The 26,767-nt window shown below is 38.5% G+C and overlaps 3 protein-coding genes across 7 annotated transcripts in view; 1 reads left to right on the plus strand and 2 right to left on the minus strand.

The window, feature by feature from the left end:
* Positions 1–9,974: 9,974 nt before the first annotated feature.
* On the minus strand, positions 9,975–20,050 carry calca (calcitonin/calcitonin-related polypeptide, alpha). Of its 4 annotated transcripts, none has more exons than XM_043243672.1 (6): positions 19,898–20,050; positions 13,761–13,989; positions 13,123–13,214; positions 12,551–12,685; positions 11,055–11,240; positions 9,975–10,607 (listed from the first exon to the last, which is right to left on the minus strand). In XM_043243672.1, exons 3-5 carry the CDS (start codon positions 13,206–13,208, stop codon positions 11,081–11,083), a joined length of 381 nt encoding a protein of 126 aa, XP_043099607.1. In that variant the 5' UTR covers positions 13,209–13,214; positions 13,761–13,989; positions 19,898–20,050; the 3' UTR covers positions 9,975–10,607; positions 11,055–11,080. The 4 variants fall into 4 exon arrangements, with proteins under 4 accessions (XP_043099607.1, XP_043099609.1, XP_043099606.1 ...); XM_043243671.1 differs by lacking the exons at positions 9,975–10,607; positions 11,055–11,240 and adding exons at positions 11,268–11,973; positions 15,884–15,987; XM_043243670.1 differs by lacking the exons at positions 9,975–10,607; positions 11,055–11,240 and adding an exon at positions 11,268–11,973.
* Positions 17,750–24,752, plus strand: LOC122348327 (vitamin D 25-hydroxylase). The gene is made up of 6 exons (XM_043243669.1): positions 17,750–18,260; positions 19,478–19,619; positions 20,123–20,752; positions 20,846–21,172; positions 21,257–21,448; positions 23,679–24,752. The coding sequence occupies exons 1-5, from the start codon at positions 18,021–18,023 to the stop codon at positions 21,436–21,438; spliced, it is 1,521 nt and encodes a 506-aa protein (XP_043099604.1). The 5' UTR covers positions 17,750–18,020; the 3' UTR covers positions 21,439–21,448; positions 23,679–24,752.
* The window catches only part of pde3b (phosphodiesterase 3B), a 42,357-nt gene continuing 39,395 nt past the window's right edge, over positions 23,806–26,767 (minus strand). The window contains exon 16 of one of the 2 annotated variants that reach the window (XM_043243667.1): positions 23,806–26,692. In XM_043243667.1, coding sequence (XP_043099602.1) covers positions 26,457–26,692 — 236 coding nt within the window. In that variant the 3' untranslated portion in view covers positions 23,806–26,456. The remainder of the gene's footprint in view (positions 26,693–26,767) is intronic. The other variant, XM_043243668.1, reaches the window with a different exon arrangement.

The raw sequence follows: 26,767 nt of genomic DNA on the forward strand, positions 1-26,767 counted from the left end.
TACAATATTAAGTAGTTGCTTTTTAGCATAAATAGCATATTGATTTATTATTATTTATGAAGCGCATATTAATGCCTTATTGTCACGAATCAGTTCCATGAACTTCTGTTCACTCACCACCAGATATCACTCCCTCACCACATTGACTCTTGCACCACACCACTGTTGTATTTCACTGTGGACTTCAATTCCCATCATCCATTGCACTGATGACATACACACACCTGATTGCACTCATCACACGCTCACCTGCAGTCAATCACTCACATACCTCAAATAACAGTTTCACGCTGATTATTGCGTTTATCCCTCTCCTAGAGATAGCTACTCTATGTAAGCCATTTTCCTGTTTCCCTCCAAGTTTCCTTCTTAGATTTCTTTGGTTCTGTTTTATGCCCGGTATCTGGAGTCTCTCTCTGCCTGTCGTCTTGGACACTGTTTGTACCTCGATTGGATTATTGCTCACTTCCCTGGATTATTGCTCTGTCTTGCCCTTTTGAATTACGTTCGCCGTGGACTGTCCCTCACTTGTTTCTATGACTGCTTTCTGATTTCCTCCTTCATGCTTGTTTGCCATTGTTCTGACCCTGACAGTTTTGACCATGTTTTTGAATAAAGCTCCAAGCTTCACTTGGATCCGCAGGTCTCTGTTCTTATCATTCCCATTACACTTATTCTGCATGACCATATTCTAGATGTTTTCATAACAACTACCTTATTATCAATAGGCAGCAAATTAGGAGATTATTAAGGGAAAACTCTTAAATTAATATATGCGAAAATTAGATGTAACCCTCAGGTTGTTCCAAACCTGTGTGACTTTTTTCTGTCCAGTGAACACAAAAAGAAAAGTTTCTCATGCTTATTTTGTGCATTTACAATGAATGGACTAACTAAATTTAAACTTTAAAGGAACCATAAAAGTGATTCATATGCAACTTGTGCAATATATTTCAAACCTTCTGAAGCTATACGATAGATTTGTGTGTGAAACAGACCTAAAGTCACACTGTTACTCACTGATAAGCTTCCCCTTAAATGAACTGTTCAACATCTGTGACCTGATCAGAGACAAATCAACAAATTTACTGAAGATAAGACTCATATGTATAAGTGATTATGGCTTAAATTATAGTCACAATAGTCATTGTAACGGTCTTCAAAAGATGTGATATTTGAGCCACTCATTTCTTTTTTACAAAACCTCGATGCTTTAGCCCATGTTTCTTGTAATTATATAGAAAAAGCACATATTATGCTCTTCAGATTTCCTCCTTGTGTGTTCCACGAAAGAAGAAAAAAAGTCATTACAGAGAAGAAAAGATTATTGGGTTTGCCGTGTGTGTGTTTTTAACTAGTATTTAAGTGACCGGCCCTGCAGTAGAACACAAGAACAGAGACTCCATCCACGCTGCAGGACAGAGAAATCCACCCTCGACCACAGTGTCAAACAGATGAGAGAAAAGGCCTCATGAAATAAAGATCGTTTTCTCAATCTCACCGTAGCATGGCGCTGAAGTACAGAGAAGACAGAAAGAGAAAGTGGCACTGGGGTGAGATTTACAGAAGGTTAAAACATCCACAGGCTACTCCAATGAAGACACGCACAACTAAAGGAGCGCACATCAAAAGAAACCTGTGTTTTTTTTCTCTCTCCTATTCTGTGTGGTGCCTTTGCATATTTTATGAACAAAGGTTTTACAGGCCCAATCTTCACTCAGCTGATGTTTGAATACAACTCCTCCTGAAATAGAAAGGTTTCTCTCTCTTTCGTTTTGGAGCGCTCTGTTTGTAGAATCCCAATTGTTTAAGCAGCGGTGCGGAACTGTACTAGCAAGTGGACATCTCTCCCCCAGCCTGAAGGGCAGAAGACGAAAGAGCGGAGTCAGATCTGGTATCTCCACATAAAAGACCCCAAATGACCTATAGTTGCAGGGCCTTTAAAGACACAGATGACAATCAAAAGGACAAATGTGACTGGCTGTGGCACGGGAGCAATATAGGCCCCGCAGTTCTGTGAAGTCTTTGACCTGGTAGTTCAAAGCGCGCAATGGACCTTTGGACCTCCCTCTGAGAGCCCCAGACAAAGGCTTTGTTCATACTTAAGCAAAAAACACCGGCATTGTTCCCTTTGAGCCGAGCAGCACCTGTAGAAAGTGGAGAGAGCCTGCTGACAGCGGGAAGAACAGGGGCACAAAGCGGCATTTCATCTGCTGGGATGTGAAATTACATTTCAGAGCTTCCTGACAGATGCATATTTTCTTCTTTTCTCTAAATGGTTCTGAGAGAGCCCAGCGGTTGAGCAGTTGTTGCTCTCAAAGAGTGAGTGATGTGTTGTTTTTGTAAATGATGAGATGTATTTTCTGCACTCCCTCTCTGCTCTTCATATACGTTCAGGATAATATATTCCCTTGAGGGTTAGCTTGACGGCATGAGATTAGAAAACATAAAAACATAAATTATCTTGAAAATCAAGACGTTTTCCGCAGAAAAGTTAGTCATTGGTCTAGTTTGACATCTCTGGTGAAAGATATTAATTCTGCCAACTGTCAAAGGAAATGTGAATTTCAATTCATTAAAATGCATGTCAGAATGAACCCCATTAATAGTTGATCATCAGGTCCTAAGAAACATTCTCGTTTCTTTTCGTGCGCCATTATATATAAGCTCAAATTAAAAAACTTTGTTGATCATCAAAAAAATTGAGTTTTTATGAATGTGATTGAAAAAAATATTAGGAAATCAAAATTAAATGTTAAAATGAAGCTGTGAATGGTCAGGTCCTATAAGGAAAGTTCTCTGTTGTTTGCATTTATGTTCAAATTGTAAAAGTTCAAATTAAAACACTTTAGACTAGGGAACGCATATACTCTATTAAATAAGAATTTGCCCTGAAGATACTCCTTACTTGCTGCTCATTAAGAGTTGGTAAGGTAGTTGTTAAGTTTAGGTATAGCGTAGGTTTATTATTTAATAGATGATCATGCAGAGTAAGGCTTTAATGTGTGCTTTATGAGAACTAATAACGGCTAATATGCGAGTAATATGCATGCTATTAAGCAACTAGTTAATAGTGAGAATGGGTCCTTAAAAGTGTTAAGATCCTTGCACCAAATCTGATTGACACAACGTGAGTTAAAATTTATTATTAAATAATTATTAAATTAGCATTATTTTATTTAAATGTACTTTTTTTTTTTTTTACAATTTATTATAAATATAAAAATGAAAAAAAAATATATATATATAATCCCGTAATAGGTTATCATCATGTCCCCTGTTGTGTGAATTTTGATTGAGAAATTGAAAAAAATGATATGTATTTATAGAAACCTAATGGTATACAATATATAAATGTATATACATTTGAATGGTATAAAAATCCAAGCAATCACTGGAGATTACGTCTTCATGAAAGTCCTGTGTTGTTTGTATTCCTGCACAGGTGTTCAGTCTGTTTAAACTCACACGCCAGCTGATCACATAGACTAATATTGTTCAAACCGGAGCCCACGACCACCTTTTCCTTAAACATATCCTATAGCGTTGATTGGACCTCTAGTTGTTAGAACAAGTAAAGCTTTGTGAGAGGGTATACAAACGTGGCTCTGTGTCTTCGGTGACAGTGTGGAGAGGAGTTGAAATTCCTGCTGTAGCAGGTTGAGGTGGCTCTGCTAGCCCCTGGTGCTAGTTAGCCGTGTCAGAAGAGAGCAGCTAGTTTGAGTGCTCTTCACGCAATGCTGGCCCTGTCTCTCCAGAGACAGTGGGGGTTTGATGTTAAAAGTGTGGCTGGAAGACAATACTGAGTGCATGTGATCTTTCGGGCTCTTTGGTGTATCGTAGGCTGAGGGAAGGTGAGTCGGGCAGGACTCGTCACTAATGATCTTCCACCAGAACTGCTGTAACATTTAGGTAGGCTACTGCAAACTTTTCCTTGAGCCCAAGAAACACGATTTTCTCTGATCAAATACGTATTCATTTCATAGTCAATTTTAGGCTCATCTCGAGAGCCTGTCCACTTGTATGATCAGTGAGCTATGTCAACATTAGCCCTTGCGCAGGGCCCTATCAGAGATCTCAACTCGTCCTTAATATAGATCTGATTACAAGACGCTTGCTCTCACAGACCACTGGTCAAAGCAGCACAATCAACTCGTTATCAAAGCAGACATCGACGATGCCTGAAACTAATGATACAGAGACAGGGCTTTAGGGGGGCCTGCAGCTCCTTACTGTTAATCAGGTACTTCAGTCACAAAGCGATAAACTTGGTCATCTTTCTTATGTTAGGCATGATCTGAATATTTACTGCATTGTAAAAACATCTGCACAACTGTAGGGAGGAAACATTTTTTTAAAGTTAACTCCCGAAGGACAAGTTGTCAGAGGGTTGTCTTAAATTACAATTTCTAAATAAGGATCAATATTTGTAGAAATGCCATGTTTTAAGAGCCAGATTAAACTGTACATATATATATATATATATATATATATATATATATATATATATATATATATATATATATATTATATAACTATTTTAAAAGAAAAAACGCTCAAGGAAAATCTTCCAGGTAGAGTGCAGAACAAATGCAGTATTACTAAAAGAACATTTTTCTAGCATGAAAATGGATCTTTACTACCATCTAGAGGAAATACTGTGCATCACCAGCAAGGTGTATATTAGGTCTGAACAACTTGGTATTGTTCATTGACTTTTCAAAAATTGTTGTACAAGTAAAGTTTTGGAAAAAAATAAATAAATAAATATATATATATATATATATATATATATATATATATATATATATATATATATATATATATATATATATATATATATTTATTTATTTATTTATTTATTTATTGAAACGTCTTTATTATATGAAACGTCTTTCTCTAACAAGAAAAAAACTTTCGATTAAGATAATTTGATTCATATCTAAATTCTTGCGGGTAATCTTCACTTATTCATGCAATAGTTAATATCTCAATTTCCTGTTTGTTTTCTTTCCTCGCTTTGAATATGAATAGGCCTGTGTTTTTGGACTATAACACATCTGTTTCTGTAAATTACTGCTGTCCCAGTACTGATGCTGTGATGATGATGTTGATGATGATGATGATAAGCACTATGTTGGTGTCTTTTAATTATTTCACGGTGCGCCCTCTGTTGTAATTAAGCAAGAGTCGGTAAATCCTGATATATCCGCACGGTGGCGGTGTTCAACAAAAAGTCATGTGAAAACAGTACACAAAAAAATATATCATCTGTAGAATATGTTGTTTTAACACTCAAAAAAATGTAATTAATTAATAAAATAACACATAATAAAAGAAGTCATTTTGTTTATTAAATTGAATCGTGTTTTTTTTATTATTTAATCAATATGGTATGCACACTTTTAATTCTAATTAGCATCTTAGTTGTTTTGCGTCAGACTGCAGTAAATGGCCCATTAAAAAAAGAAACAAGTCATCATTACGTGAGCTACGTGTCTGTTCATTTTCTTTCATATTTACTGGGCTATATTGCAATTGTGATGTGCAAACATGATCACCATATTCAGACTTTTGACATATCAAAACATTTTAAGTAACTTTTAAGCTACAGTTTTAAATTAATGTTTTAATATTTATTGGGTTTATTACTTTTCTTTGGGCATTTCCTAATTTTCCTTCATCTTTTGTTGGGACTGTGTCATGCTACAAAGTCAGGCACATTCAAATCTGAATCTACATTATTTAATCAAATAGTGTGAGCACACTTTACAACATATATATATATATATATATATATATATATATATATATATATATATATATATATATATATATATATATATATATATATACATATATTCATGCACAATTAATTGAGCATTTTCATCTTTTAACAACCTAACAGTTTTGGTAATGGTTTCTCTCTCTCTCTCTCTCTCTCTCTCTCTCTCTTCTTTTTATTTTTCAGAATAGATGCGTCCAAAACCACCTGTCATTTATTGGGCCAGACTGTATGAATTTTTTTTTTATTTTATTTATTTTGATTTTGAAAGTCATTGACATTTGCTGTCTTCTTAAATGTAGTGTGAATCATGCTCAGAGAAGCATAATGCTTTAAAAGATATTCATTATTGATCTGACAATGCGGGCTGCTCTTTATGCTTCCATATGGTCAGTCCACTTGGTTCTACATGTGTCTCTAATGCAAGTGCACGCTATTGATCTTGGGATGGATGTATGGCATAAATGACGACCCTGGAAGACGCTTATCAAATATATAGTGGAAATACTGTTGAGCTAATGGCTTGCGAGTCTCCAGGCTCATATCAGATAAAGTGCCCTGTTGTCCACAAAGTGACTTCAGTTTTGTACGGAAATGTAAAGACACTATGTATTCGTCCCTTCTTTGTATTATTAGCTGTCGGGAAAAGTATGTGAGCCCTTTGCATTCACTTAGAGGGATTTCTGCATAACTTGGCTATAAAATTTGATCTGATCTTCAACCGAGTTAACAAGCAGCGAACAGAGTGTGCTTAAATGATTTACAAATGGCAGTCACTGTTAATCAATAACACATTTTCGTGTCTTTATTGGACGTACCATGTAAACATGTACAGTGCTGGGTGGAAAAAGTATGTGAATCCTTAGCTTATTGACTAAGGAGTCGTCTAACATGGATGCCAATCAATGAGACTAGGTTGAAGGGGTTGGTTTAGAACTAAAAACACTTTTTGAACATCTTGTTAACTTGCACAAATCCAGTCTCTTTGCAAAAGAGTACCCGAATGTTCCAAAACATAATTGGCAAATGTTCTGTGGATGGAATTAAAGTGAGCACATTAAAAAGCACCGGAAGTTGCTGACCTTTGTGCAGTCACAAGAAATGCTTGGTGGAAACTGTTGCCAAAATTAAGAAATAAAACACTTTTTCGACTCTGTTCTATGAAATTTTAATAAATTTAAAAAAAACATAATTTTCCCAGGTATATATCATACTAAACCTTGTGATTTTGAGATGCTTTGCACAAACACAGTGGTTAAACAATTCCTTCTCTCCCCCACCCGAGCAATTTCAGCTGATTTTTCTAGGATAGGATTTATCTCTCTAGCCTGAGTAGTTTTACAGCAAGAACGGATCATTAATATTGGAATTTTGATAAGAGGTTAGGGTTTTGATTAGACGCTTCCCTCCCTCACAAGCAAATTATGATCGCGGCTTGCGCTTTGCTCATTCATCTCAATGTAACCTCAATTTCACGGATTATTGATAATCGCATGCAAACTGTTTTCGACGAGGAATAAAGCGGGCCTCAGTTCACCGATTTCATGTCTTTTTCAACCGCACAATGAAACAACGTGCAGATCGGCTCATGTAACCAAATATTTTTATGCCTTTTTCATAAATTCAGCCTTCGGTTTGTGTAAATCCTATTCATTTCTATTTCTTACATTTGGCAATAGTTCTTAAAATGATGGGCTAACAAGAACGGAGGTATATTATTTAAAATTGGGTCGGGTATTATTTAATTATGTCAAATTTTGTCACAATAAACAATAGACAACTGTTTAACTTTGCCGTCCATTCCAACTCATCATCAAAATACGTAAATAAATCAAATTAAATAACAGTAAAAATTTGAGTAGCTTAGTTGTTTTGTGCCAAACATTTATCTTCACAGCACAGGTGTGAAGATGTGAGAACAGCCTAGTTAAAGAAACAGATTATTCATTTTGAAGCAGGCTATTAATTTGTATCGTTTGATCGCGGCAGAAAAGGATCTCTTATGAGAATGCAGACAAACATCTTTTACCTGGTTTGGGGCCAAAATGGCCATTTCATTTTCCATAAACAGAGTCCACAAGAGAGTGATGTGGAAAGAATTGATTTTTTTTTTTTCTTTAGGCTTTTCGTGTTCCACTCAGTGTGAGAGGCTTGGTAAATATCATGTTTTTATATTCTGCCATTGATCTCATTAGCGGATGTGCGTCACTTTGCCTTCAATCACAGCAATTGCTTTTTACAGTAAAGCGCATCCGGTAGTGACAACAAACAGAACCGCCCCGTACAGCTCTCCATAATGAAAATTATTCAACTGAGTTAATGTTAACCCTAATGTAAAGATCCTCAATAGTAGCGAAAGATATATAGGAATCGTGTTATTATGCACATGAAAAAAAAAAAAACAAGATTACTGGAGTACATTTTACAAGGAACAACTACTTCAAAATTGTGCGTTTAATTCACCTCACTTGGCATTTCTTTGTAACTGCACCGGTTTCTGAGTTCAAATACTTTCAAGTAGTTTTTTTTCAATGTACAATATGTTTGATATCTATCAAATTGTTCTGATAGATACGATTACACAGTAATTAGCATGCTAGTGGATGGTGTAGGATACCTTGTTGCTTTGTAGTCCTTCAATTTTAGACTGCTTAGCATTTTAGCCAGCATGTTTAAACCGTATTTGTCATAGGTGAAGGGACTGGCTGACTGCCATGCAGACGCTAAAGCGCTAGCTGCTTTATTTAGCTCCATGTGTTGATGTATTTCATTTAGATCAGTCCATTACTTTTAAGTTGGATGTACAGCGCCGGAGGCTTGTAATCCATTTACTTAATGACATCTCACAGTGGCGAAATCATCGCACTTCCATATTCAATTATGCAGCTTAAATAGCAAATACCCGCAAAGCTTTTTTTATTATTACAGTGTTTCCAAATGTACCAAAAATAACTGTTTGTCTGTTTCTATTCCTGATAAAAGACTGTTACTTACAGCATTAAAAAGAACAGCTGAAATTCAATGCCAGGAGCATTTACTTTAGCAGTTGTTGAATTTCCTCCTTTGTTTGCTCTGTGAAATATGACCAAAGTAATTACAATGAAATTTGTCCAGTGATAGGAGTAATGTAATGTAAAAGTTTGCAGATAAAGATTAATTGACTGGCTGGCTCTCAGAAAGGCACGAGAACTTACAATCTCTCCTTATTAGCAGAAAGGAATGGGCCGGGCAGCAGAGCCACTGCAATATGAAATGACTCACTACTACTGTGAGGGTATAGAGGTTAATTAACAAAGCATCTAACTGGACGGGATCCATTTGAACTGTGTGAGGACACAAGAAAGCACTTGCCGTCAGGATTGTTGAGAAGGTAGTGATGGGAAACTTGGATGAGTGGTTTTAATGATTAGAACGAGCCCCGTTTATGAGATTATACGAATGAAAATGAATCTTTCGCATTGTGCTCTTTTATTCTCATTTAGATGCGTATCAAATGTAATTGGTTAAATTATGAAATATATTAAAGCGCTAAGAGGCTGTGTGTTGTACGTTAAGATGCCTCGCGTAAACAGTCACTCTTGCTTACGAGATCTTAAATATGTATATAAATAATTATATAACGGGTATCTGGATACTCTTTAAATGAAAAAAAGGTGATTTGACTTGCATTTTGGGAAATTGATTTGACTGTAAGCAAGTTCCCATGGGTGGCCACTGTTGGGAGACCAGCATGACAATTAGCCACTGAAAAACACATGACAAACGGCTCCCAGAAGGGTTTATGCAGAATAACTGCTGTCACTGTAATATGCACAGAGGACCCAATAAGAACAAATAAAGTGTATCTTTGGGGTTACAAAACACAATGCAATGATGCGAAAACTCCTAGAACAGGCAATACTACAGCTATTCAGATTTAGATTTTTTTTTAGACTTTTTTTTTTTTTTTTTTTTTTTGTGCTTTTCAGTCGGTTAATATGTTTTCATGCATGGCATAACATTCAGTTGGTTTACAAACCAGACTTCTTAATTTGACACCTGTTTCAGAAATCCATTATGACCTGTTAAATGGGCATTCAGAACAACTGTAGAATAATGTTGAACCTTGTTGTCATCATTTATTTCTGATTATTGTGTCAGAAATGCAAAACTGAACATGACATGAGGGGGCATGTGTATGACCATGCATTGCAGACCAATTACTAAAACAACCAGTCAGTCAATAAATCAAGTACCCCAAACCTTATGTATCTAAAATACATTTTAATCTTGCTCAAATTCACAATTGTTACAATTTGTAATTCAGTGGTAGAACCTCCCTCTTTTAATTCAAACATACTGTACAACAGCGGCATGTAAAGTGTGTTACATCAAGGCACAAGACACATCCATATTCAGGGAAGCCTTTTTATGAGGCACTGCTTTAATATGATCCCCAAAATACCGTAATGTGCTGAGACACATTAAAGGAACATGGGCCAAACCAGACTGTACATACTGAATGTGCTCTCTGCTGAGAGGAAAGAATGAAGCAATGCTCTTCCTCGGATCCAAATGAGTAGAAAAATGAGGGCTACTGATCACCGCTTTCTCATTTCTTTTGCTTTTTTTTTTTTAACTTATGTTGCTTCGTGGAAGAGCCAAAAAAAAAAAAAGGAGCGGTTATAATGTCTGGCTGGATGGAAACGATCAGTGCTATCAACTGGAGTCCATTCAGATGAAAGTGAGGAGTTTCCATTCCCAGGGGTCATAATGTGGACATGATGCTTTCTGTTTTATTGACAGCAATCAAAGAAGAACTGTGGACGTGTAGACTGGTGACCTGTCGAAATATGTCATTTATAGGATGTTATCGAAATTGTATGTGACATCAGAAATGTTATGAAAGAGTATCAGCATCACAATATGAGAGAAGTTCAACTGAAAAATGATTATATCTTAGAATAAAAGAACCAGAAATGTTTCTTATTTTACAAATATTAGAACATAATTATAATAAGAGCATAATAATGATCAATTTTTGCTATTTTAAATAGCAGACAGTGCTATATTAAATATTTATTAATAAATCATCGTTTTTTTTTTTCAGCTTTAGCTTTCGGACACCTTACTGTGTCAGTTTTGTCACGAGAACACACGCTCTAACATGAAGCACAGCAATTCCGACCATTGTCATGCCGAAATTATGTTGATGGTATTACACATTAAATCAATGGGATGACTCTGGCAGTTAAATGACACGAGAGTGTTCATTATACCGTTCACATACCATTTCACGAAGACCCTTTCAGCCGACTACTCCTGACTGAGCCTCCTTCGTCTGCCGAACGCCTGAGAGCCCACATTGGTGGGGACAAATTTGCTGCTTCCAATTCCCCCCGAGCGGCTCAGGAAGTCTGCCAGGCGATGGGTCACACATGTGGCCGTGTTACAAGCTCTCTTCTGTGTTGTAACACTAAAGGAGAAAAATACAGTGAATTTCAATATTCATTTGTAAGAAATGATTCAACGTATTAAAATGAAGAATTTGAAATGTGCAATATTAAATATTTTTTACAAAAAAAGAAAAATGGCAGCAGTAATATATCTTACCTAAAGTGGGTACTTAAGCCTGATTACTTATAACTTGTTATATTAGAATTATGTTCATTTCTGCGCTTTAAACAAACAACAAGCAAAAAAAAGAGATCTCCTTCTAAAAATATCTTTATTAGATCAAGAACGAAGTCAAATCACACAAGACAGGAATTTTGCTGTGGGTTAAAAAAAGCTCATCGTTAAGCCCTATCTGCCAATGAGAGCTCTCCGATTTCAGGAATCAGTTATATAACCCAAATAGATCCGGTGACTATATGAAATTAGTGGAACAGAGTCTGTCTGAGATTTGCTACTCTGCCAAAGAAAGTAGAAAAAAATGTTCTTTCAAGTCAATCAGGCAAGCAAACTTCCACATGCACTCGCATATCAGGGCCAAGCACGGGTTTACAGCCGCTGCCGATTAGACACGATTGAGCGCCTCTCCGTATCCAGCCAACACATCACTCTCTTCCAGGCTGCGCTTCTTGCCCGGCGTACCCGCTCCTACATTGGTGCGTGGATATGTCTGCAGTTTGTGCAGCTCCTGGGACAGTTTCCCCAGCACACAAGTGCTGAGGCTGGAGCAGCGCTTGGACACGGGTCTACCCAAGCTGTGAGGAAACAGACCACATGCAGAGAAACTCATAGACACGTAGAACATGCAAGAGCATTCACAGGATAGACATGATGACAGGATGCATGTTGACATGCTCCCTCGCAAGGCTGTCGTTATAGTCTCAAATCATGCTTCACTAATTCTGCTGCATTTGCCATGTCTTTACTTGAGCATATCATGCAGGCATTTCCTCTCCTGTTTTCAGATCATGCTTCAGTCCATGCCGTTTGATATACTCGTTTCCATGCATTAAGAGCAAACAGGCATTTACAAACAGTCAATTTCTCATAAATCTAATGAGTAAATAAAGTTTCATGCAGAGAATAAACTGGCAGAGGACTCTGCAGATTTAATCGAAAAATGAACCCCCATATCTGTACAGAAATGCATCACATACCTGTCATATACAACAAGTACAAGTACACCTGACATTAAGGAGGCATTGCTCTCATGTTGGAAGAATTTCAGCCTTACTTTCTTAAATATGAGAGAAACAAATCAGTGCACGCTCGCTAAACTTTTCAACAGATTGAGTTTTGCGAATCGGAAAGCAGATACAATGGGATTTGTACCTGTTTTCCTCAGTCGACTGTTGCTCCATGTCCTCCGCGGTCATCTGCATGAATTCTTTGATGATTGCGTGCAGCAATCTTCTCGCTTCGTAGTCGGTAAGCGTAGTTCGATCTGGTGATGATTCCAGTGCAGGCCTGTAGTGCAGCGATTATCATGTCTTTAGAGGGCTACGCAAACGGTTTGTGTTTGTGGGGTATCCTTTTTTTTTTTTGCATGATAAAAGCACTTTTTGCTTGCTACATCAAATCCTAAACATAATCAAAACAATCTGCTAAGAGTATGGCACTTAAAAGCTGTCCAGTTGCCAAGTTAAGATTTATCACCCGATCAATACTGTCGTAAGCAGAGTGGGTTTGGCTGGGATTCATCTGATGTAATCAGAAGACTGATAGTCCATGATGCCGCAACCTCTAATGAAAACATATGCTCTCTTGCCTCCGTCTGAACGATTTTACCAAAGCACCAATTTCACTTACAGATATTTGTAGTTAATATAAGGAATTATCACTGGGAAAAACACTGCCCTTTGAGAATTTATCAGCATGACAATGTAATTACTATAAAACCTCACCTGGCAGGAGTTGCATTAGAGCTGTACATCTGGCAAATAATCAGAGCGTAGGCAACAAGGAAAGCGGAGATCTTCAACATAACCATGGTCCCCTGTGGTAAAACATTCAGAACAACAGACCGGAAAAATTTACAAATTTGGTCAAGCCGATACTTCTGAAAGAGTCAAAAATGCATTTCCCTCTTCTTTTTTTTATCCCCCTCAATCTCTCTCCTGCTTTACAATGTCATTTGCACACCATTTGAATGAGCTTAAAAACTAAAATAATATTTGAAAAGTCTTCTCCTTTTGGCTGATCTATGTGGTTGGTGCAGACGTCTCCTACTGTCAGGCGCTATGCTATAACTGCAGCATTAAAGATATTAGTCTTGTGATTTCCCTTCCAGCCGGACCCTGTGCATTAGTGTAATGAGCTGCTGTCTCTGCACCCACAGCCAGGTCTAAGGAGCCGTCCAATTCTCCTGGAAAAAAAAACAGCGTGCATGCCTTTCTGTGCTGAAGAGTAATGTATATACCATTAAGCGCTCTCTAACATTTTATTTACTTTATTTACACATGTCTGTAGTACAGTATATTCGGAATTATAAAAAAGCATGGTTCATCTAGTACGTGTAAAGATATAAATAGTTGTTACTTACCTTGAGATGTTCGGCTTCGTGCAATAGATATAGAAAAGAGTTGTCCCAAAATAGAGGGGATATTTCAAATTGATGAAATTTTGAGTCTGTTGCATTAAGCTACAATACACCTGCCTATATACCCACCATGTGGGTCTCACTATTGACAGTGTGGGTGTTTAATGATTCTCCGACAGCCAACCAGAGCTCACTGCTCCCTCATCCAGCCAATCAGGATGTCCTCGGGCTTCTGGAAAAAAACGATAAAGAGTGTGTCACACCAATGACGTCATTCTTCAATCACAAACTGCTCCATTCACAAAAAATTTACCAGCGATCAGCAAAATTCAATATCGTTTGGAAAAAAAATTGTAAGTAAACTATTTAAAGAAAGTCAGCGATCTGTTTTTCCACTGTGATGATTCTTAGTGCCAATCTGATACAAAACTATTGACTGTGATCTGTCTGTCTGTCATTTCGCCTCTGCTCATGTGATATGACAGAGTTTGTATGATACGTATTTTTCTTCTTAGAGTTTTAATTGAATTTCTTTTAAAATGATAAGAACTTTAAAAATCCTTGAGTGAAGCATACACAATTGTTGTGGCTACGAGAAAAAGGCACAAGGCTTATGTCTGGCATTTTGGTAAATCCATTTGAAATTGCTTGCAAGACAAATGCTGATGGCGGAAAAACAAACTCAGACACCCTTATACTGTGTATCCTGTAATAATGTGTTTGATCAATTGCAACATTGCTCTTGTCCTTATTTGGGTTTCCGTGGGGATGTGACCCTCTGTCAGAATCAAAGAGGTTACGACCGTAACAAGCCTTCTATCTCAGTCCCAATTACAGAACTCTTTGTCTCGCGGCATCATCTGACTCCTCTTCTTTATTGGCAAAGGCCTAATAAACCATTTCCACTAAGAGACAGTGTTTGCGTCACATAGGAACCCCATTAGTCTGGATGAGCCTTTTAGTGCTATCGAACCCAAAGCCTCGCCAATGACGGAATCAGTAAATCTGGGCGACGTGACAGGACCAGGGACCCCCGCTACGGACGCGTACTACACTTGCACGCGTGATGAACTCCTCCTGACTAATGAAGGGTCATTTCCGCTAGAGGAACACTTTGCTGAGACTTACCATGTCCATAGATCAGCGAGTAAGCAAACAAAGTAATCCTGCAAGTTTCCCTTTCCTGCGTCAAACTTTAAAGTCGATACTGTAACCTTTCAAATTTGGTCATGCTTTAACATCACTCACTCCACCCGGCCTTCTGTAAGATATTTCAGAAGACAGATAATCATTTCGTTTCGAGGCAGATGATGTCCTTTTGGATTGCGTTTGTTCATGGGCGGCCTTCGCCTATGACGAGCTTTGTGAGTTCATCTGAGGAACGGCATCGCTGTTATCCTGGTGCAGAAGTCATCCGACAAAGCTTTTCTGGACTGCGCGGCTGTTTAAACACCTGCAGACGGAAGCTAACAGGGATTTGTGTGATTTGTAATGACTCTGAGAGGAAAACTAAACACAATCCATAACCCTCTCTGAGACAAAGAGTAGCACTAAATGGTCAGCGAGGAGCCAGCACAGTTCATCCTTAGACATTAAGGAAATGAGATTTAATCTCTCAGTGTTGCTCATCAATCAACCCTCTTGAGTGAGTTAGTTCATCATAATCTCGTCTGTGTGCTTTTCTGATCACACACCATCCTTTTTTTTAGACTACATTAACAACCAATGGCATCATCTGACTGGGATTGGCACGCCACCAATTCACCAAGGACTAACAAAAAGAATGACTGAGACACCTCTGATGGGTCTGAGCTGGACCCATTCAAAACTGCTTACTGCTTGTGCAACACTACAGAAAAATGCACTATGCAGGAAAAAGCTATTTCTGAATCACGCCATCCTCCATTACTAATTACATTTTCGGATTTCTTTTTCGTAATGTGCCGCGGCTGCTATGAGGTCTCACTTTCCTTTATTGATTAATCCATGTTGACTGTGTTTTCCCTGTGCTATAGCAAATCCATAATAAGATGTGTTTCTTATGGGAGAATATATTGAATGTTCTAGATGTCCTCATTATATATCACAAACACAGCAGTCTTTGAACAGACTCCTCTGAGACTTACTGGATTTATCTCTCCATACCAATGGAATGGCTCAGTTGAAAACTTCATAGATAATAAGGCCCAAGATACCACAGAAAGGAGCATCAATGTGGAAAATCACATTTCTACTGGAAAAAAAGAGGATGATTTATGATCGAATTAATATGTGATTACTATAGTTAACCCTCTGATACTTCATTCACACATCCTTTTAATATGTGAAAATATGCAGAGGTTGGTTTGATTTTTGCTATGCAAAGACATCTGCTTTGTTTTCCTCTTCAAACCTATTATGTTCTCAAGACAGCGTTTCCCACAAAACACAGTTTATAAATATCAACTCATGCAATTTTTATAGGTTGCAATTAAGATAAAAGGTTTATGCCACTCTGAAGGCACTGTTCACTTTTTGCCGAGGAGCTGTTCATTGATATCATACGTAAGACTCTTTATTTATTTACATATTTGTTGTTGTAGTTGTTTTTTTTTTTTGTTATTTTATTTAGTGATTTTGTGCGCTGTCTTCAATTCACTGTTGGGTCTGAATTGTTGGTTGGATTAATATGAAAACAATTTCCTTATTAAATATGAGTAATACTTTTCAATATTTATGACAAACTACTGAGTTTTAAATATGAATGATTCTGCGGTGTCTAGCGCTTGATAATATCATTAAACCATTTATATGTTTATGCTTGCATGCATTATACATGGTGCAGAAGCATAATGCTTTGTTTAAATAATTAAATATACCCCCATCACCTTACAGACAATATAAATGATCACAGTAGCAGTAATATGTGCTAATAAATTTAAACTGCATGCCATTTTAGATGCATGTGATGACTTGATAAATTTTCTGAGAACTTGCAGGTCACTGCTGGGTTGAAATAGAAGAAAAAATGCTGACATGACTGGAGGGGAGTTTCAAACCATAAGGTCAAAGTTTGTAGCACAAATCTTACAGTGCCAAAACTACGCTTGCAAAACACAGTCTCTTCCTCTCAGTTGTCATGGAAGGGAACTGCTGGACTATTGACAAATTAAACGTTCTGGCCCGGGGTCTTGCATCTTTAACTCTTTATAAAATGCTGAATTCTTCGGATCTTCAGTCGCACCCACAAAATGTAGAGAGAAGGGGGTACGTTAAAAGTGACGGTGTTTCGCTGCCTTTTGAATCACGTGACCGATTTCAAAACGTGTAATTTATAGTTTAGTTTGCCTTTGATTTGTCAAGTAGTAATCAATCAAGGATTGACCATAGCACGGGCAAATAGCATTCTAGTACGGTTTTGTAAAGGAGCATCTCATTGGTTGGAATATTGAAAGGATACGCCCCTTTTAATAAACGAGTCGATCTGAAGGAGACTGAGCGTTACTAAACTATATATATTTATGAATGGAATAAAATATCTGGACATTTTGAACCGAATATCTCTTTTTCAGTGAATATCTGCTGACTGAAAAAGAGATTGTTTGTTCAGGTCGGCAAGAAACGGCGCATCTATGAATGTGTAAAAATTACATAGGCTACTTGTTTATTTACTTGTGCAAATATTTTATTTTTTACTACAGTTCGTACTGTGTTGCAAAACTTGAGGAAATAATTAAGATTTCCCCTTAAGATATTTTTTTCTAAAGTTTTTAAGAGGATTTGAAGCCACCTTTATTGCGGGTGATAGTCGTGTCTCAATCGGTTGAGAAAATGATTCCGTCATTACATACACTCTCGCTTGTTCCCATCTAGTGGAGCGACGACGCAACCACAGAGACGAATCAAAAATAGATTTGATGAGTCAACCATTAGTTCAAAGAAAAGGTTTCCGCTGCAAAGTCCTTTGGTTTGTATGGGTGGGCGTGGCCACGCGTATGTCGCAAGTTACAAAGAAGAACGCTCTTGGAAATGTAGCTGTGACTCTGCCCCAATGAAAAGAAATCGGTCTGAATTCTCGCGATCAATAGTTCTGGCCACCGTTTAATCAAACACAATTCAAGTTAATACAAAGCGCTCTTTCCGCCAGCCAATCTTAGCCTTTAAGAGGCGGGGGATATAGAGCAACATGTGCAAGATGATCTCCCAATACACTGACTGACAGAGAACGGAGAGCAGGAAACTTTTCAGAAAGCCCAGATTATCCCAAAGTGTTTTGCATCTAAGATGGCATCGATTAAACGGTTGACAACTCTTTTCCCTGTTTCCTGGGAGCAAACGCTTATATGTCTGAGCAGTTTGTTCGTTACACTCTTCATTTTGCTGGTAGTTCGCCAGCTCGTAAAGCAGCGGAGACCCCGAGGGTTTCCCCCTGGACCGACACCTTTACCCATGATAGGGAATATTCTGTCCCTAGCCACAGAGCCTCACGTCTACATGAAGAGGCAGAGTGATATCCACGGACAGGTACGGATGACACTTCACTCTCAGTCCTCACTTTCTCTTAGTTATTTGATCACACAATATAGGGACAGCAGGCTTGTCTGCTTCTAACTTTAAGTTTCTGCAGATATTTTTTCGTTGTCACTTTCAAATGCGAGTTGAAGCCACCACGTGATAAACATTGTGTTATTACAGCGTTTTGCGTCTTACGCCGTCTTGAGGAACGAATGAAGTTGTCCACAATGGAAACTTCCGTTTTTGCGACCTAAGCGGAGTTTTTCCATTCCAGACGGGCTTCGAATATACACGAGTAGACTAAACACTACCGGCCACAAGCTTTTGAACAGTAAGATGATTAATGTTTCACGTGTGTATTCAAACAGAAAGCAGTTATTTTGCAGCAAATTAATGCAGGCTTGGTGAGCAGAACATTAAAAAGCTTCTTGTTAAAAAACTATTTGATTCGTAGTGTATGCTATTAACTTCTTACAATGAAAACATTGATTTAATAATATAATAATATAGACTACTTATTGTGTTGTTGTATTTTCAACATGGCAATAAATCAATAATTAAAATGTTAGTACATAGTTATTGAATTAATTAACAACATTAGTTAACATGTGAACAATACGTCTACAGCATTTATTAATCTTAGTTAATTTCACTATTTACTAATGCAATATTACAATCATAAGTTCTGTTTGTTGTTTAATGAGTGTGTGCTAACATGAACTAGCAATGAACAACTGTATTTTCATGAACAAATGAATAAATAGCTCAGTAAATGCATTGCTCATTGTTTGTTTATGTTAATGACACATTAACTAATGTTAACAAATGACGCCTTATTGTAAAGTTTTAACAATTATTTTTTCGTTGTTGACTATTATGACTATTAAGTGGGAGTCCACTAAAACTAAAATTTTACTGCTGAAGTCGCTCATGCAGCTCACAGCTGACTGGTTCGTGTTAGTGAATTACTTCTTGAGGCGTCTTGAGAAGTGTAGCTGGGGTGCTTGAAAAGAACAAAAGAGTCTTGCATTTGCCGTTGCGTTTTTGGCAGAGCGCCGCAGCACTCAGTTTTGCAGAATGGCCAAGACATGCTGAGTCAGCATGCTTAATTCATTTCCTCACTGTATCCATGAGAGTGAATGGAGCCTTCTAATTATACTCCTTCATTAGTAAAAATATGTTTGGCAGGGGAATGGATTAATGAATATTGCCATTTTATTATCCAGATTTTCAGTCTAGACCTGGGAGGAATCTCGACTGTTATTCTAAATGGTTATGATGCCATTAAAGAGTGCCTATATCACCAAAGTGAGGTTTTTGCAGATCGTCCATCCCTCCCTTTATTTCAGAAGATGACAAAAATGGGAGGTAAGTGGTTCCTTATAGAATCATTTATTTTAGAATGATTTCCCAGCTCACTGCAGAAAGATCTAGATTAAAGGAACAGTTCCCCCAGCAAATCCCTCTTCTTTACTTATAAACCTACATTAAGTTACTGTTTCCATACTTAGGATTACTTGCATTTAATTCTGCATTATTTATTTTATAATAGTAAATAACAACAAATGTAACAAAAATAATGTTAAAATAGTGTTTCCTGTCAAAAGAAAAAAAAAACTTTTAGCAAGTAGAATATGTAACAGTACCTGGTCATTCAGAGAAAAGGCTCTGGCATGGTAATGTATGTCAGAGTTGGAGAGAGCGCACAGTCACACATGAGGTTATCACATTAGCAGTATCGCAGTTCTTGTAATCTGTAACCCATGAGAGTAGTACCGTTTGGCTAATAATCTCCGGTTAAACATACAGAAACCTTTATCATTAGATAAACTTTCTTTGTTTCCATATTTAAATGTTTGTTCTCTGTCTAGGCCTTCTGAACTGCAAATACGGCCGAGGCTGGTTTGAACACCACAAACTGGCTATGAACTGCTTCCGCTACTTTGGCAGCGGTCAGCGGATGTTTGGGAGGATTTCTGAGGAGTGCCAGTTTTTTCTCGACGCCATTGACCAGTATCAGGGGAAGCCCTTTAACCCCAAACATCTCGTGACCAATGCCGTCTCCAACATCACCAACCTCATTATCTTCGGGCAACGCTTCACCTATGACGATGGCGATTTTCAACACATGATTGAGATCTTCAGTGAAAATGTGGAGCTGGCAGCCAGTGGTTGGGCTTTCATGTACAACGCCTTCCCCTGGATGGAGTATGTGCCCTTCGGGAAGCACCAAAAGCTCTTCCGCAACGCCAACAAGGTCTACGACTTCCTACTGCAAATCATCAAGCGCTTCTCACAGGATAGGGTACCCCAGTCGCCGCAACATTACATTGATGCCTACTTGGACGAAATGGAGCAGAGCACCACTGATAAAGCTACATCTTTCTCTCAAGATAATCTCATTTTCTCCGTTGGAGAACTCATCATTGCGGGCACAGAGACTACCACAAATTGCCTGCGCTGGGCTATGCTCTACATGGCTCTGTATCCCAGGATACAAGGTTGGTGCCCACGTAGCATTGGGTTATTTTGTCCTCGTTTATGTCATTTTAATGTCGTTGCACTAATCACGTTATGTTTTTTTTTCCATGCAGAGAAGGTCCAAATGGAGATCGATTGCATCCTGAATGGCAGACCACCTGCTCTTGAAGACAAGCAGAGGATGCCGTATGTGGAGGCAGTGCTGCATGAAGTCCTGCGCTTTTGCAATGTCGTCCCACTGGGCATCTTCCGCGCGACATCTCAAGATGCAGTGGTGCGTGGCTACACTATCCCCAGGGGCACCATGGTCATCACTAACTTGTACTCGGTGCATTTTGATGAGAAGTACTGGAGTGACCCATCCATCTTCTGCCCAGAGCGGTTCCTTGACTGTAATGGCAAATTTGTCCGGCATGAAGCGTTTCTTCCTTTCTCTATAGGTAAACGGCAGACATTTGGGAATGCCGCAATCTAAAAGCATTCCGTTGTTCTGATGTATCTGATTTCTGTGTGTTTGTCTTTAGGTAAGCGGCACTGTCTGGGAGAGCAGTTGGCCAGGCTAGAGATGTTCTTGTTCTTCACCACGTTGCTCCAGAGGTTTCATCTTCAGTTCCCCGAAGGCTTTATTCCAAGCCTCTCCCCGAAACTAGGCATGACCCTTCAGCCTCGGCCGTACTCCATATGTGCCATCAGGAGACAGCAGTAAAACTTGCCCTGTGAGTTCTGGAACACATGCACTCACCTCAGGGGATCCTACTAAGAAACGCAAACGACAGAGCAGAGCAGTTCCCTGTCTTAAATTCCACCAGGTTTTCGGTGGGGAATACTGAACTCTGATATTGACTTGTTAAATTCTCAGAACCTGTCCTTCATAGTTTCACAGAACCCGGCCTGAGAGTGATAAGAGGACTGTTACAGAACACATGCTCTCAAAGAAAGCACATATGTGTTACCACATGAGAACGTACACAAGGGTATCAAGATAAACGTAGCATGTATCTTTCATAACTTGAACCAGTAAGTGTACTGTGTAGCAAACCGAACATTGTGCTTGTCAATATGAGAAGAGCTATTGTGTCAATGATTGACAGGGTTTACCTCTATAACGGTTTGGAGGTCTGTCTTTTCCGGCATTCCTTGTATTCCACCATTTCTGGAGTCGGGCAAGTGAGCAGAGAAAAGCTGTCCTTCCCAGAAAGTTTTGGAAATGCTTCATGACTCCCGTTGGTTTAATGCCATATGTCAGTTCTGCAATAATGGCCCTGTCCCTAGTTTGTCTCAGTGGAAAGAGACTGTCGAGAAACTTGAGCTGCAATATTTCTAAGGAAAAAAAATGGTGCTTTCGTGAAAAGCTGGACTCCAACATACATTTTATAACTCACTTTTAACAAGTTTTTTTGCATGTTATAATAAAATCCAAAAGCCTGACCAAAAAAAAAGCAAGCTTTCTGTCTGCGACCTCTTTTTCAACTGTGCTGGAATTTTCCGAACCGAATTTTACACATATAAAGCTGGAAAAGGAGCATATAGATATAAACCTCAAGGTTTCTGGCGTGATTTATGGAGTTGTATGAACTGGTTTAGCTCATATCAAAAATGTATTGATTTGCACAGTTAATTTTTTGTTAATTGTGTACGTCTGCCTTCAAAAACTTTGTGTTATTACGGTAAAGACATTTATAGAGTCCAGAAACTCTTTCCCATCGGTGTCGTCTTAGGCATCACTTAAACTGCACAGGACCAGAAAACTCAATTAAAAGCGGAGTGACGGGTAGGGGCATTGTTGCTTTGGGTAAGCTGTCACAGAGATGCTGTCATCTGAAGAGATAAGGCTGGCCTTTCGTATGACCTACACTTGGGGACTCGTCATCCGCTGACTGTCATCTTACAGGCAGTTCTTCCCAGGAGAACACTCGGGCTTTCATCTGAGCACGAAGGAAATAAGCAGCAACATGCAACTTGATGCTCGGTGGCACGCTTAGATAATGTCAAAAACATGTTGCATCATGGAGATAATTCTGAAGGGTGAAGATACTCTGCTTGTGTTTGGACATCTCCTAATAGGTGAAGGGCCATGTTCAACGCTTGTTCGCCACTGTACCTGGATAATGTGGTTTGCAATATTATAATTCTACTATTAACAAGACCAATGTGATGACAGGGAGCCCCAACTATTTTGATACCTTTGGGGATTCATGTATAAGTAAAAAAAAAAAGTTCAATTGTCAAAAGAATGTTCAAGATGATTGACAAAGGACAATTTTTTTTATAAATAAAAATGCCTTTAATACGCTGTAAACTTAAAACAAGACAGAGTATCTGAGAATTATGTTCTTATAAATATGTCTTTGAAAAGCTGTCAACTTACTGGTCTACAAATATTTACTTTGAGTTGACAGCTTAAGCCTAAAAAGTAGTTTTGTGGGGAAAAATACACACTACATACAGTCAAAGGTGTGGGGTCAGTACATGAAAACAAAAATAATCAGGAATTAAATCAATCAAAAGTGACAGCAAAGAAGTTCATAAAGTTCTATTCATAAAAGGACCCTAAAAATGCTTTGTGGTTTCCACAAAAATGTAAACAGCATAGCTGTGTTTTGAGATTTAAAAAAAGGTTTCTTGAGCACTAAATCAGCATATTAAAATGATTTCTTAACACTGAAGACTGGACTAATGACTGCTGGGAAAGTTTATAAAATGAAAGTACAATATTTTTATGTTTTTCTTTCCCCTGTATTTTTGATCATGTTTAATGGAGCCTCAGTGAACAAAACAGACTGCAGATTTTTTTTCTTACCGCTTAAAAACTAGTGCTGTCAATAGATTTTATCAATAACATGAGTGCAAACATTGACCTCTCTGATGTCTCAAACAGCTCTAAAATACAATCCCTGATGGCCAAGAAAATAATCTTTTTTTTTTTTTTTTTTTTTTTTTTTGCAGGCCCTCTTCACACACTAGTTTAAATACCCCTGACTCGGAACAGGCAAAGTACACATCCGCTCCCATGCAAAACACAGAACACACAAAATGACACAGACAGGCAAAAATCAATTGAGGAGAGTGAAACTCTTGTTCAGGGATGGTGCTTTTATGACAGCTATAAATAATAACAAAAAAGTCAATTCTCCCCCACAACCCTGAAAAGGCTGAATGGTTACATCAGACATTGCTATCTAAATGCTACATAAAAAAAGTGAATGCCATCATAAAGTACTGATGACAGGAACGGTCGGAGGTTACTGTGGTGCGACGAACCCCCCAAAAGTGAGATACCACAGTCGAGCGAGTGGTCAACACGAGGGGATGGGGCGCCGTGATGCTCTGATCCGCCGTCACCCCGCTTGGCGACCTGAATGATGTTCAGAGCCCAGCCCGGGTGAGCTCAGTGAAGTGAAGGGGAAGGGGGATGATCTGAGCCATAGCGGAGTCCCGGATCCAAGAACTGATGAACACACAGTCTGGACAGAAAAAGAGAGACAGAACGAGGGAGAGAGAGAGAGAGAGAGAGAGAAGCACCACAAGCTGCTTTGGATGCGCACAAGCCCCCAACACAGAACACACCCTGAGCACAGGCCAAAAAAAGTGACTAATGAACAAACCCACAAAGGGAGACAGAGACAGGGAGGCATCCGGCATCGCCGCCAGCTTTAGAAATTAGGGGCTTTCGGCAAAGAGTGGTTATGGGTAGGAACAAAAGACAGTGCACCAAAAAAAAAAAAAAAAAAAAACAACAAACTGAAAAACACAACACCCAAACACATCCAACATCTGTAAATAGCATTAGATTAATAAAAAACAAAAAAAACTCCTGAAACAAGATGATAATTACATGGTCTCAATGTACAATATATGTCAGCCGTATGTAGAAAACAGACGCATTGTTGATTAATTAAAAATATATAATATAATATATATATTTATATATGCAAGTATTCTTTCTGTGCAGAGGTTAAACACTTGTTTGGTAGTAAAATGTGCACATTTATATCTTTTTTTTTTTTTTTTTTTTTTTTTTTTTTTACTCTTAAATATACTAGCTTGATTTACACTGCCTACTTGAGAACTTTTCTCTACAGAGACAAAATGCTGAGGTGAGGCAGATAGAGAGTTCTTCTCCACCTCCCCGTCCTCTTCTCATTATTCTAGTGGAATGCCTAGAGTTCTTGCTTCAGACAAAAAAATATAGGACTATTAGTATTAAACCTGCCTTATGGTAAAGAATAAGAAAATACAAAGGAGGGAAAAAAACAAACAAAAAAAAAAAACCTGGATTCCTTGAAAATGAACTTGCCGGATTTTGCATTTGGCAATAATTAATAGTACAAGCATGTTCAAATAATGCCAAAAACGTGAAGTTACCCCAAAGCGATGTTTTCCTTATGACATGCATGCTAACTCAAACATTTAGTTTTCAGTAACTTTTCTGGCTCCCAATTCTTATCAGGGGGTCTTTGGAAAAAAAAACAAAAAAAAAAACCAACATGATATACTGGTCTGGAGCAGCTGATAAGGACGAGGGTTAATGTCTAGGATGCTGCACTCTGGGGGAGCTTCTCTTGATGTGTGACTTTCAAGCTATTCGTACAAAAAATAGAAACTTTTTTTGTCCCGCCTCTGAAAAGAACGTTCGACGTGCAAGTTGAAATTGCAGAATTAAATTTTCGCAAAAAACAAGGATCGATCCTTCACATGAATCCTGAGTAACCGTGAAAAAATATATCTATTTAAACGTAAAAAAGGAGAAACGTCCCTTCATTTGAACAGCATTCCTGTCCCATTTGCTATGCTTTTAAACACAGACGGACTTTACAGAGAACGATTGGCAACTCAGCGTTACTGAAGAGGAAAAAGGGAGAGCGGGGGGACACCACAAATGGAAAAAATAAGAAAGAAAGAAAGAAACAACCTTACAAACAACAAAGGCAAACAAAAAAACTGCAAGAAGGTGATCAACATGAATAAAAAGCATCCAAAACGATGCAGAAGTCAGGTCATTTTTCAGTCAAAATGTCAGCATTTCCACTTGTCCTAATGACTCTGTTCAGTAATACAGTGTTTTATGTCACCAGCATGAATTGGGGACTGCACATACAGTGCAGCGTACATAGCCCATTTTCTGGACCACAAGAAAAATAAAAACAAACAATATTTTATATATATATATTTTTTTTTTTCAAAGTTCAGACAGGCACATTTTGAGTTATGCTTCCTGACACTGAGCCTGAAACGGCTTCAGTCGCAGTCTTTCTACGTTTTTGAACTGTTTGCTTTGGTAACGGGTGTCAATTACGTCATTGTCTTTTTCGTGTCCTTTTGGACTTAAGTACCTACGGGAGAGTTAAGAGCTCTACGTTCAAGGCAGCGTCACAGCCAGGGAACCATGGGATGGCACGATTCCCCCACGCCTGTGTTCTTCTCCGTCTGGTTTTAATCTCGTAACACGGTTCGGCGTCTTCAAAGCTCTGTTCGTTCTCCACTGATTCTCCATGGGGTGAAAGTGCATAGGAGTGGGGTTCCCACCAAAGGGTCCTCTCACAGTAGTAAGGCCTTTTTTTCAACACAATGTGAACTGCATTAGCTTCAGAGTGTCGGCACAGTGACGAATTTCAGCGTGGGGAGATCCGCTAGGGTCTTCCTCTGGGTGTCAATGTGTGTGTTTGTGTAGGTGAAGGAGAGGGAGGGCTCTGTGAGCTTCGTTTCTTGACCTTCTCCTCTTTGCTACTGCCGTTCCTCTTCCTCGGCCTCCTCTTGAATGACCTGGATGTCGTCGGAGGAGGTGGATGGAGGAAGGCTGGGGCTCTCGGATTGCTGCTGCTGTTGCGGCTGAGTCTCCAGCTCTTTGGCCTTCTCTTCTTCTTCGATGGTCTTCTTCCACACCTTGTGATTCTCTGTTAAGTGCTGCATGATGCTGCAGAATAACCGACGTTGACCCTTCCTCCTCTCTGTAGGGAAAACTACTCGATTAGTGTGTGATACGCAAGTACTCAAAAATCTAAACACCATTTTTACAGATTAAGCACGACTGTATA

The sequence above is a fragment of the Puntigrus tetrazona genome, chromosome 7 (assembly GCF_018831695.1).
Source record: "Puntigrus tetrazona isolate hp1 chromosome 7, ASM1883169v1, whole genome shotgun sequence".
Classification (NCBI taxonomy): domain Eukaryota; kingdom Metazoa; phylum Chordata; class Actinopteri; order Cypriniformes; family Cyprinidae; genus Puntigrus; species Puntigrus tetrazona.